Here is a 13,523-nt window from a genome sequence, read left to right as displayed (position 1 = left end):
GTGTGTGTGTGTGTGTGTGTGTGTGTGTGTGTGTGTGTGTGTGTGTGTGTGTGTGTGTGTGTGGTGGAATTAGGAAGGGCATCCAGTCAAGGAAACTAAGCTAAATCAGACTGGAACCTGCAGCTCTCCGACTTGCCAGCTCTGGTCAAACTGTCCAATCCATGCAAGCATTGAAAAGGGACGTTAAAGGAGGGTGCTTTTTATGTGCTACCAGCATAAGTGTATTTACACAGCACTGGCATGGTTGTGTTTACACAGTACCAGCATGGGTGCGTTTACACAGTACTGACACAGGTGCTTTTTAAGTGGCACCAACACTTGAAAGGACGAGCCTGTATGTCTGGAAGACAATGATTTTACTTAGCTTGACATGTCTTATCAAGTGCATGGAATGTATTAGCTTGACATTCAGTAAAGGTGGAAAAAGAGTAGGTGTTTAAACATTCCAAGCATAGCTCTTCATCAGAAAGAAGGGAAAAGTCCAAGATATATGTACACACACACACACACACACACACACACATTCACACATACACATGCACACAGATATATATGGTAGCTGCTTTCTCGTATATGAGCAAAGCCATTGCTAGAAAGAATCATTGAAATGAGTAATTGATGATGCAATGTGAGGCCCTTATATGACTCTTGAGCTCAGCTAAAGATTTGCGCATTCTGTTGCATAATGCACAGCTGTTCTGGCTGGCAGAGGAAACAGGTACCACAGTATGAGTTCTTTTGACATGCCTTCTCAGTCCTCCAACTAAAAGGCACACCTTTCCACAGGTTGCTCATGTTCTGTTGTGATCAATAGCTACATCACAATTCACAAGGGGTTGATTCCTGTGAGTTCTCTGATAGCTGATCAGGCCTACATGACTCAAGTGTTTCCTCCCACAAATCACACACATGAAAAGCAATGCTCCCTCATTTTCCACAGGTTCATTTTTCTAAGCCTTCTCTTGATCTTCTTGTGCTTCATTCTCTTGCTTTCAAACTTCGAACAACCACTGGGCACTCTTTTCATCCATCCATTTTAGTCTTGTGCCTCCTTCTCCCAATCAACAGCTGAAACTCCTGTCTGTGTCAGAGCAATCCTGAGGCAGTTCTTGAACCTCATTTTGGGTTTATGTGCTGGCTTCCTACTATCTTCCAGCTCACCATACAAAAGTTGTTTAGAAAATCTTTCATCATTCATTCTCACCAGATGTCCACCCCACCTCAAACCACTTTGCAGAATCATCAATTCTACACTCCTACTACCACTTCTCTCAAGTACATCCACATCACTAATCACCATTTTCCAAATTCACACACACACACACACACACACACACACACGCATGCACGCGCGCACACATACGCAGATATATACACACATATCATTATTGTCATTGTCATCCTGATTGCTTTTTATATTTGATTTGGTTAGACAAGACTACTTGAAACAGTGCACTATATCTTGAAGTCCTCGCTTTTGTATTCAACAATCATACAGTTAATTTTATAGTTTGCAACATTTTAAAACATGAAATGTAACTTGAGTACTTATTGAATTTTGTGTGTATATATGTTCTTGAAAGAAAAAGTATGATAGTAAAATCTTTTCTTGAATGTCCCTTTTGTCAGTAGCACTTCAGTGTAGTGCTATGGTTAAGGTCTGTTGATTTAACCTTTACCTCATATATTTAGCACAGGATCCATTCTACAGGCATATGTTGTTCAAAGTAACTTAAAATCATTTTCTATTAACGAGGTTAGATACCATTCATCATCATCATCATCAACATTTAATGTTTGTTTTCCATGCTGGCATGGGTTGGACTGCTTGACAGGAACTGACTGGCAAGGTCAGGAGCTGCACCAGATTCCATAATCTGTTTTGGCTTGGTTTCTATAGCTGGATGTCCTTCCTAATGCTAACTGCTTTACAGGGTGTATTGAGTGCTTTTTATTTGACACCATCACCAGTACTTTTTACATGACACCTTGGTTTGGTTATGAAATTTCCTTTGTCAATTTTTTTAAACTAGGGTCTTACCATTTTGAGCAGAGACTATTATTTTATACTCATTAAACATATTTTAATATAAAGAGATTGATAAACCTCACAAGTTAATGTTTATATGAAATAACTGTTTGAGTTCCTAAGAACATTGTAGAAATAGGAAAACTATAGTGAGAACTGGACTCTTTGTAAATATATGTTGTTAGCCTCATGTTAGACCTATGATGAAAAACATTCCAGCTTACATTATGCAAAGTGTCCTCCTTAGCTGGGTGTAACTTGAGGCTGCTATTTCTAACAAGTTAAGTGTTCATTTTAAAGGTTTTTTTTTTAAATGTATTTTTACTTTATAGGTGAAGAGTTGTCTGATCTTTCTGAGAACTACAGTGGTTTGCAGCTGACCAAGCAAATTGAGAAAGAGCAATTTGAGAAACAAGTGAGCAGTCTTCAAAATGAACTTGACCGAGTCAAGGAAGAGCTCACAGCAGAAAATACAATTCTCAGTGAGTAGACAGTTTTTCTTGATATTCTGTCTGTTTTTCAGTATGTTGGAACAACTCAAAGAAAACAAAAGGTATACATGCATACACACACACATGCGTATATGTGCATTCACACACACACACACACACACACATATGCATGTGTGTATGTGATTATCAGTATAATTTATGCCTATTTTTGCATGCTTACATGAGTTAATGGTGTCTTCACCAGCACAGTATCATGCTTGTACCAAGGTCTCTCCTTTTGCAGTTCAACATTCTGAGATCAACCTTCACCACTTCTACCTATATCTTTCTATTGATACCTCTTCTACAGGTTTCTTCACTAGGATTACTTGGCACTTATTTATCCAACTGCCATGTCACATATGCCCATACGTGTGCAGTCTTCTCTGTTGTACACAACCTATTACTCTTATATCCATATTTTTTCTCTCAGCTCTTTGTACTCTATTGTTCATTCACTCAAATATCACAGATCTGGTGAAGCCATTACTGTAACCATTTGTGCAAAAGAACAACTGCTCCTTTTAAGCATATTTTCAAAAGCACAAACCTTTCAACAGTATTTTAATTATGTAGTTTATTTGTGTTATAATAGTCAAATCTCATATTTTATTGCTTTTCATCACATGACCTAAACTTTAGAAGAACCTTCTTAACCCATCACTTCCTCTAGAGAGAAGATCAACTCTCAGACTAAATGCCCTTGTTCATGGCCAACCATGAAAATGCTTCTCTCTCTCTTTCTCATTTTAGTAATTTTAAATTCAAAATAAAGATATTTTATGAATTTGAAATTATTTCATATATTGTCCCTGTGCATCTGCTGCACATGAAAGCTATCTTATCTGTTAATTTCCCTTTAATGTTGCTGCACCTCTTATGGACACATAAGAGGTGCAGCAACATTAAAGGGAAATTAACAGATAAGATAGCTTTCATGTGCGGCAGATGCACAGGGACAATAGACACAACAGACACTCAGAAAACAGATTCCATCACACTCCAGGGAGAGAAACTAGAAGTAGTTGATAGTTTCCGCTACCTGGGTGACCAAGTTAGTAGCGGAGGTGGATGCACAGAGAGTATCACCACTAGAATACGAATAGCCTGGGCAAAGTTCAGAAAGCTCCTACTCCTACTGGCAACAAAAGGTCTCTCCCTCAGAGCGAAAGGTAGACTGTATGATGCATGTGTGCGAACTGCCATGCTTCACGGTAATGAAACATGGGCTGTGACTGCAGAGGACATGCGTAGACTTGAAAGAAATGAAGCTAGCATGATCCGCTGGATGTGTAGTGTCAGTGTGCACGCAAGACAGAGTGTAAGCATCCTGAGAGAAATGCTGGATATAAGAAGCATCAGATGTGGAGTGCAAGAGCGACGCTTGCGATGGTATGGTCATGTGCTGCGGATGGATGAAGAGAGATGTGTGAAGAAGTGCCACTCCCAAACAGTTGAAGGTATCAGGGGGAGAGGTAGACCCAGGAAGACATGGGATGAAGTAGTCAAGCATGACCTCAGAGCATTGGGCCTCACTGAGGCAATGGCGAAGGACTGAGATCTCTGGAGATATGCTGTGACTGCAAAGATCCGGGCTGCTTTCTGCAGCAATTCCACATACCCCCTACCCATTCAAAGTACTCCGGATCCCGTTGCCCCCGTGCCGCTGGCACGTTAAAAGCTCGAACCGATCGTGACCGATGCCGGACCCCCCGGCCCCTGTGCAGGTGGCACGTAAAAAGCACCCACTCCACTCATGGAGTGGTTGGCGTTAGGAAGGGCATCCAGCCGTAGAAACTCTGCCAGATCAGACTGGAGCCTGGAGTGGCCTCTGGCTTCCCAGACCCCGGTCGAACCGTCCAACCCGTGCTAGCGCGGAAAACGGACGTTAAACGATGATGATGATGATGTGTCATAACATTTTTTTATTTGCTCATTCTCCCTAACTTTACAACATGACTGTAACACTGGTAAGCAAGCTCATTTCCTAACTTTCCAGCCTTCTCATCCAATCTCCATCATTTGCTACCATACAGAATCGCTCTTCACTTTCAAGTTTCATGTATCTATCCATCCATCTTCTCAGCTTACTATTTTTGGGAGGGTTGTAGTGAGTAGAATCCTCAGGCACCTCCTCCATTGGTTTAAATCAGAAGCAACCATCACTAGACTTTCCAGCTGAATTCCTAAGCAATAACAACTGAGACTATGGATATTATCTAAGTATCTCATTTTTGGTCTAGCCCTATTTCTCCTGCTGGTTGGCTTAGTCTGAAGAACCTGTCTTGCAGTTCTTTCCTGCAATATTCTGTCTGTAGTACTGGAGCTGTGACCACACTAGTTGTCTTCCCTTAGTTTGGAGAGAGAATCCTTTTTGTCAGAACATCTACTTCCACTGCTGATTAGGTCACCTTGTCAGCAAAAGCTGTCAACTACTTTGGAGAGATATTTCAATGAATTTATTTCTTAGATGCTCTTATTGATAACACTGGACAACAAAGATTTTGCTACTGCGGTAAAAGCATGTGCAAGATTATAACTATACTTTCAGATAGATATAGGTCATATTATAAAATTTACTAAAATGAAAGCGATCTTAATTCAAAATTAAAAAAGTAACAGCAATAAAACAAACTATGAGAAAGTTCATTATTTAGTTTAGCAATAGATGGCACTGACGTATTGTGTGCAGTGCCAAATATGCCAGTTTGTTCTTGACAACTCTCAGTGTCATTTACGTTGCTGTCAGATGTGCTATGTGTATCTCTTACTCTGCGTGGTTACTGTTTTAACTGTGTTCATTATGTTAGATCATGAATAGAAGCTGTGTGAATCAACCAGACAGCTTTTGTTAAGTCTGTGGAAAATTTGCTCTGTGTGACCAGTGGAGGAACATTGCCACCAAATTAAAAACTGCCTGTAAATATTATTTTGGGTGTAAAGTTGGGGACCAAGTCAAGAGGGGGGCACCTCATATATGCTGCACCATACACAGCAGCTGAATGGAAAACAGAAGGGAATGCCTTTTGCTGTACCAATGATATGGCATGAGCCAACTAATCATGTCTCTAATTGTTACTTTTACTTTTCTCAAAGACCAAAGCAAAAATTGTATATGCAGATTGTAAGTCGGCTCTAAAACCAATCCCACATGACTTCAAGAACCCTGTCCCAGTTCCCCTCTCACACACTTCACTTGAAAATCTCGACACATCGTGTGACGAACCCCCTTACTCTCCTATTGATGAAGAGTACATAGGTAATTCTAAGAAAAATGAGCAAGGCTAGTTTAATCAAGAAGATTTGAATGATTTAGTAAGAGACCTAGCATTGACAAAAGAGAGGGCAGAAGTTTGGGGATCCAAACTACAGCATCGGAATCTCTTACAGCAAGGTACAAAAATTTCCATTTTCCATTCCCACCATAAAGGCTTATCCGTCTTTTTCAAGCAAGAAAATAATGCTTGTTTCTGTACTGATGTTAATGCACTCATGCAAAAACTAGGATATGTGCATGTGGCTAACAAATGGAGATTGTTTATAGACTCAAGTAAGGTTAGCCTCAAAGCTGTGTTGTCACATAATGGTAATGTAAAACCTTCCATTCCTGTAGGTCATGTTCCCGGTATAGAAGAAACTTATGAATCAATGGAACTCTTTCTGAATGGAGTTAATTGCTCAGTTTACAAGTGGAATATTTGTGGTGATTTAAAGGTGATTTCCTTCTTCCTAGGACTGCAGCCAGGATATACCAAAAATATGTACTTCATGTGTGTTTAAAACAGCCATGACGACAGCAATCATTATACTGTAAAAGACTACCCTAAAAGAGAGCATAGTTGGTCAGTACAATGTGCAGCATATGCCACTGGTAGACCCATAAAAGATCTTCCTTCCACCCCTTTACATCAAACTCGGCCTCATGAAAATCTTCGTAAAAGTAATGACACATGATGGTTGTGGCTTCCAGTACCTAAAAGTAAAATTTGGTGCAGAGAAAAGTGATGCAAAACTGAAAGCAGGCATTTTCATTGGACCCGAGATCAGAAAATTGATATCTGATAGTTGAGCTGACGACATGGGATACATTCGTGTTACTTGTACAGAACTTTCTTGGAAATCATAGAGTTGAAAACTATGCTGATTTAATAACCAACATGCTAACAGTGTATGAAAGAATGGACTGCGGAATGTCTCTTAAAATGCACTTCTTGCATTCTCATCTCGAATTTTGGTGCCCTTGGTGATGAGCAAGGTGAGAGGTTCCACCAGGACATATCTGAGATGGAAACGAGATATCAAGGCTGATTCAATCCACACATGATAGGTGACTACTGCTGGTTCCTACAATGGGAGACGAGCACGATGCATATTCCCTTAACATAAATATACTGTGTACCATTATATTATAATATTATTTGCCTTGAACATAAATTTACTATATACAATACTAATATGCTATTATAATAATTATTTACCTTGAACTTAACTATTTCTGATTCTAATATAGTATTAATAGATAATTATGCACATAACTCAAAATTCTGACATACTATAGCAATTCTGAGTTCAGATTCAGAATCAGCATGCTTGATTTACAGCACCATTTGTCTGGATAGCTGACAATAAATCTTTTTTTGTTGCCCAGTGTAACTTATCCATTGCATTGGCTACGTGTAGACACAATGTCCTCTGTCAGTCTACCTGCAATCATGAGCACCTTTAGATTAAAATACAGAATGTGTATTAGTTTATAATCATTTCTAATTTTGGTATCAGATCAATAATTTTTGAGAGGAGGCTTTTCGTCAATACCACGACTCCAGTACTTAATTTTATTGAATCTAGACAGGTGACTGGTACTTAATTTTATTGAATCCTAGATAAGTGAAAGTTAAAGCTTACTTTGTTGGGATTTGAACCCAAACTATACAAACCTGGAATAAATACAGCAAAACATTCTATCCAATGATCTAAGAACTCTGTCATTTCACTGCCCTAAAATAATTTTTTTCTAGCTAAGATATAAGGCCAATAGTTTTGATGGAAGAGAGTTCATTGGTCAACTCTACCTCCAAATTTGATTGATACTTTATTTTATCAACCCTAAAAGTATGAAAGGCAAAGATGATGTTGGAAAATGTGAACTCAGAGCTTAAAGAACCAGAACAAATACTGCAAAGTATTTTTTTTTTCAACACTCTAACAGTTCTGCCAATCCACTGCACTTTGTATTAGTAAATAGTAAATATCAAAAATATGTATCGATAAATAATTCTTTCTACTCTAGGCACAGGACCTGAAATTTTGCTGGGGGAGGCTGTTGATTACATTGACCTCGGAGCTCGATTGCTACTTATTTTAACCAAATCTAAAAGGGTGAAAGCAAAGTTGACCCCAGCAGAATTTGAACACAGAATGTTAAGAGCTGAGCTGGAAGAAATGCTGTTAAGCATTTTATCCAACATGCTAATGAATCTGCTAACTCACCACCTTAATGTGTATCAATAAATAATAAAAACAAAACAGAAAATATCCTCTATACTGACAAATTATAATAATTTATTATCGTCTTTAGACTGCTAAAATATTTACAATGTAGATTTAGAAAGTGAAAATGTTTTGATAATATTCCTCAAACAGATGGTAAACTAGCTGTTTTAGAAGAATTCCGTATACAGAGAAAAGAACTTCTGGAGAAATTTGCTAAGATGGAAGTGGATTTACGAGAAATGGAAGAACAAAACAAACAGACTATCTACCAACTTGAGAAAAAACAGGTGATTGACAAAGACAGGTGAGTTGTGGGTGTTTATAATTAGGCTTTCAGTGTGTTTTTATTCTTTTTACTACTAATTTGTTCTTAGTACATATGGTCTTTGCAGGCTTCATGTCACTGATATTAATTTCTGCAAGTCACCAATGCCTTTAAGACGAAATGTGTCAGGGAGAGGATTCCTGAGGATTGTATTTTAAGGTAAAAGGAACTGAGCAAAGTATTTTTAGTGTGGGATCAGGAGGGATGAGGAAAGTAGGAAATACAGTAAGGGTGATGAGAGTAGGAAATAGAAGTGCATTAGATAAGTTTGAATCGAGGTGGTGTACAACTTATTGATTCAGAGTGTCAGAGGCTATGGTAGCAGTATTAGAAGAAGCAGATAGAAGGAACTGTATCTGTGAGCTAGTGTTTGTAGTGTGTTGGAGAGTGATCTTTTATCAGTCAGTCAAATAAAGTTCTTTATAAATGTATAGCAGTAGGTATACTGCCCTTGCCGTCTTTGGGAAGAAAACTTTAAAAACATCTCACCGGATTGAGCTCAGGTCAACCAACATGGATCCGGTCATTAAAGCTAAGTGCACTGTCCTTGATGATTGCAGGTGGTCAATTAGTGAGCAGAAGCTGCACATTCCCAGGGCAACCATAAACAATGCTAAATAAACAGCCAGGCATTGTGTCAGAACTGTGCACAGCCTAAAGCCATTCAGATAGTTGCAATAACAGAAAATATCAAGGAAATATAAGAACGTATTAAGAAAGACCATAGGCCAGATCAGAGCAAGACAACTTCCTTCAAATTATACACTGAAGAAAGTAATCAGAGATAAAGGCTTGAGGATGGAAAGATGAATAGATTGCTACTTTGATCCCTACACCAAAGAGAATACTGTGTCTGTCTCAGCACTTGATATCATTGTGAACATTCTAACCATGGATGAGTTTGACATAGAACCACCATTAGAAGAGCTCAGTATAACCATTAACACCTTAGCTTCAACCATGTCCCAAATAGCAAGGGGATCTTTACCGATTGATTATTACTGACTGTCTTACTACTTTCATTTCATTGCAGGTAGTTTTATATAGGTGGTAGTGAAAAAAGAGCTGTACTACAGGTCACAAGGGATGCCAATATCATTGATTTCTATGAGGACAGGGGTGAAAGAAGCAACTGTAACAATTACAGCTCTCTTCTCAATGTCATCGACAAAGTCTTTACTTGGGTTATCTTGGACCATTAACAGAAGTAATTATGAATTACTTGCTGGGGGACCATATATTGTTATGCAACCATAATATACTACAAAATATATTAAAGTCAATACAAAATATTTTAAATCAATACTGTGTCCTACTGTGCTAGCAGTGCTATTAAATCGCATGTTCAGGTTATCTCTACAGATATTCTATAGAAATTATACCCAGTATTGATTTGTTACGGCATTTCATATCTGAATTATTTAAGTGATTATTTGTGCAATGTGTTCATGGATGGCTGATGGGTTGGAGGTAGTGCTGAAGAAGGAGCAAAAATTCCTGAAATATGCATATACACCTATTACTTATTTTTCCATCTTCAATCACAGTGTTATTTATATTAGATGTATTCAGATATGAAACATTGTAACAAATCAGTGCTGGCTATAATTTCTACGAAAATCTGTAGAAATAAACTTAACATGTCATTAGCAGAAGCTAACAAAACAATGTAGACACCCAGAGACATAGTGTTGCTTCCAGGTTGAAATGTCAACAGTAGATATGTTTTTTTTTTTTAATTTACCAACATCAGAAGGGATGAATAAAGTTAATACCTCACCAAAATATCTGACCTGGTCACTGGTGACAATCTTTTCAATGTTCTTCTGAAGATGAGTTGTCCACCAAAACTGCAAGGCATGATGGTTCTTCCACATCAACATGACTGGAACATTGAAGTTCAACAGTAATTCCTCTGAGTCTTCAAAAGTCATGATTTCCCCCCTAAGTTCAAGGAACCCAGGACTGCAATATTTTACATGCCCTTTTTAAGACATTAGGCTGTGATTTGAGAGAGATTTAGCTGCTATTTTTAGAATGTAATGGACCAATACAATCTAAGTGATAGTATTGGTCACAACTTTCCACTGAATGCCTCAGTGTAGATTTGGTAGAGCTTTGATTAGCTAGCTGGCATGAAGTTTTTTTGTGGAAAGAAGTGAAATATGTAAAATTCTCTCTCTCTCTCTTAAAATATTTCTAAAACATAATCTTAATAAAATGTAGCTATTACATATCAATAGTGGCTAAACATTCTCAAAAAAATAGCTTGACAAGTAGTTCAAATTTCTTTAGTAATCTTACATGTGTATAATCCTCTTATAGGAAGGACTGCATGCTCTAGTTCTCAAATTAAGCCTAATTGCATTGGTCTAAAAAATAATATTTGATAATATAACAGAATGTTTTTGTTTTCTTTTTATTAGACTTAAGAAAGACATGTTTATGAGAGTTAATCAACTTGTTGCGGAGTTTCGAAAAGTTTCTAATAAACAAATGGCTGAGACAACAAAACGAACCATCCGTGAAAATGTTTCTCTCACAGCTCAAATGTCAAAGATGTCAGACAAAACCATGGAACTTATACAAGAAAATGATGAACTGAAGAACAAAGTGAAAAGAATGAAGAACAAAATAGATGTTTTGGAATACAACGAGAAAGAGATTACTAAAAAGATGCTTAACTGCCAGAAGGTGAGTCACTCATTAATTGTGACTCCTTTTTTAATTAATCTCATTATTGTGAGCATTAAATTTTGAGGATATTAGAGGTTTTGCTGGGTGTTCATTCCACAAAGCTGTGACTGGGCTTGGAGTTAATGGTTGCTGCAAAGAGGGCCATAAATTCCATTACTGAGGTTGCAGAGAAGGAAGGCCATTCGGCGGCTTTTAATAAAGAGGGTAGAATGATGGTTTGTTGTTAGTGGGACTTGATCAATTCTGGCTAGATCAACTGGGTGTAAGGGTCTGATGCTGAATGTCCCAGAACCCCCAGAGGCACCACTGATGACGCATCTCAGAGCATCTGTTAGCTATGGTAGCTATCTCCTTGTTATTTAAATTATGGGAGGATTTGAGCTCTGCAAAGTAAGTTGATGAAAGAGTCAGTCATATTGTAACTTTGCTGTTTGGACAGGTGAACTGTGTTGCAATATAGTTTCTATCTATAACTAGATGGACTGAACCAACAAGATATAACTCTTTAGCATTCAGATGCTTTTCCTAACACCAGCCACATAACGTTTCAGTTGATGGATGAATCTTCTCAAGCACAATGTGATACCATTCATTTTGGTTCCCTGTCTCCTCTTCTGAAAGGCTCAATATCTTAAGGTCAGTTTTCACCACTTTGTCCTATGTCTTCCTAGGTATACCTCTTCCACATGTTTCTTCCATGTTTAGCAATCAGCAGTTCTTTATACAGCTATCCTCACCCATCCACATTCCATGGCCATACCAGTCAGTAAATCCATAAACCCCAGTTAATCAGAAATTACCTGGCAGTTGCATTGAAACAGGATTTTAAAGTTTAGAATTAATTAAATGTTACATTAAAGAACTGTGAAAGTAGGTAAATAAATGCTAAAAATATTTACATTTTATAAATAATTGATACCTGAGGTGAAAATTAATATGAGGCCTTCACTGTTTATAATAATATAATATATTTTCAGCTTGACCTTTGGATTGGTTACTTTAGGAAAGTGTAACTGGGAATAACATAGTTCTCAGGGAGATTCAGTATGACACAGATAAGGTCGTGCTTCACCACCTCATCCCAGGTCTTCCTGGGTCTACCTCTTCAACAGGTTCCCCTCTACTGCTATGGTATGACACTTTTTCACACAGCTGTCCTCATTCATACACAACACATGACCATATCAGTGTAATCATCTCTCTTGCACACCACATCTGATGCTTCTTATGTCCAACTTTTCTCTCAGGGCGCTTACAGTCTGTCGTGTATGCACGCTGACATTACACATCCAGTGGAGCATACTAGCTTCATTCCTTGTAAGCTTACACATGTCATCAGCAATCATGGCCCATGTTTCACTGCCATGTAGCATGGCTGTTCGCATATATGCGTCATACAGTCTACCTTTTATTCCGAGAGAGGGGCCCTTTGTTACCAGCAGAGGTAGGAGCTCTTTGAACTTTGCCCAGGCTGTTCTTATTCTAGCAGCTACACTTTCAGAGCATCCACCCCGGCTACTGATTTGGTCACTTAGGTAATGGAAGCTATCAACTACTTCTACTGGCATTTGACGGAAGCTGTTTTCTGGACATTTTCAGTGTTTATTGTCCCTGAGCATTTGCCACACACAAAAACCATCTTCCCAGTTAGCCTCCCTTTGATATTGCTGCACTTCTTATGTGTCTATAGCTTACACCGGGTACATCTTATGGAGTTTCTACCTACACCTTTTCTACAGGTCAAGCAGGGTCGTCTACCTGAAGGGATTTGCAATTTGTCTGCCTTCCTACTTACTAAGACTTTTGTTTTTGCTAGATTGACTCTAAGACCCTTTGATTCGAGACTTTGCTTCCATACCTGAAACTTCTCCTCATGTTCTGATAGAGACTTAGCTATTAGAGCAAGGTCATCAGCATAGAGAAGCTCCATCATTATATGAGAAAGTCATTTGTTTATTACAGCATATCACCCTCTTGACCACCAAATGCCAAGAAAGTGAAGGGACCATAGCTGAAATGCAACAAAAAGAAGCTGAATTTAAGAAAAAGCTGAAAGAGAAAGAAAATTTACAGCAGCAACTAGAAAACACAGAGTTGGTATTTGATTCTATTGTAGAGTTTCATGACATTTTAAGATTTCATAATATTATATTGAAAGATTCCCTCATACAGTAAATCAGATATCTAATGTCACTGTCAATGTTTAATGAAAAGCTCTTTATCATTTCCTAAGGATATTACTTGTCGTAATTGTTATTGTCGTCTAGCTCCAGATTAGCATTGTTTGAGTAGATCTATGACCAAAAGTATTCTAGCCTTGACCATTCTGATTGGTAAAGTGTGATTTGGAGGAGATTTGGCTTCTATTTCTACCAGGTTGAGAGACCACATAGCTGTTCCCTCTTAGATGACAGTGGCAATGGCTGTGCTGTTGTCAATCATTATTACTCTTGTATTCTTTCACATTATCATAAAAAATATTATCCAC

The 13,523-nt window shown here is 38.1% G+C and overlaps 1 protein-coding gene across 1 annotated transcript in view; it reads left to right on the top strand.

Annotated features, from left to right (window-relative positions):
• LOC115217947 (cilia- and flagella-associated protein 157-like) overlaps nt 1-13,523 on the top strand; it is a 53,386-nt gene that overhangs the window by 12,206 nt on the left and 27,657 nt on the right. The window contains exons 3-6 of the mRNA XM_036503085.1: nt 2,362-2,511; nt 8,164-8,317; nt 10,765-11,032; nt 12,998-13,128. Of these exons, the coding sequence (XP_036358978.1) occupies nt 2,362-2,511; nt 8,164-8,317; nt 10,765-11,032; nt 12,998-13,128 (703 nt within the window). The remainder of the gene's footprint in view (nt 1-2,361; nt 2,512-8,163; nt 8,318-10,764; nt 11,033-12,997; nt 13,129-13,523) is intronic.

This window comes from Octopus sinensis, linkage group LG1 (assembly GCF_006345805.1).
Source record: "Octopus sinensis linkage group LG1, ASM634580v1, whole genome shotgun sequence".
Lineage (NCBI taxonomy): Eukaryota > Metazoa > Mollusca > Cephalopoda > Octopoda > Octopodidae > Octopus > Octopus sinensis.
This window is presented reverse-complemented; position numbering and strand designations above follow the sequence as displayed.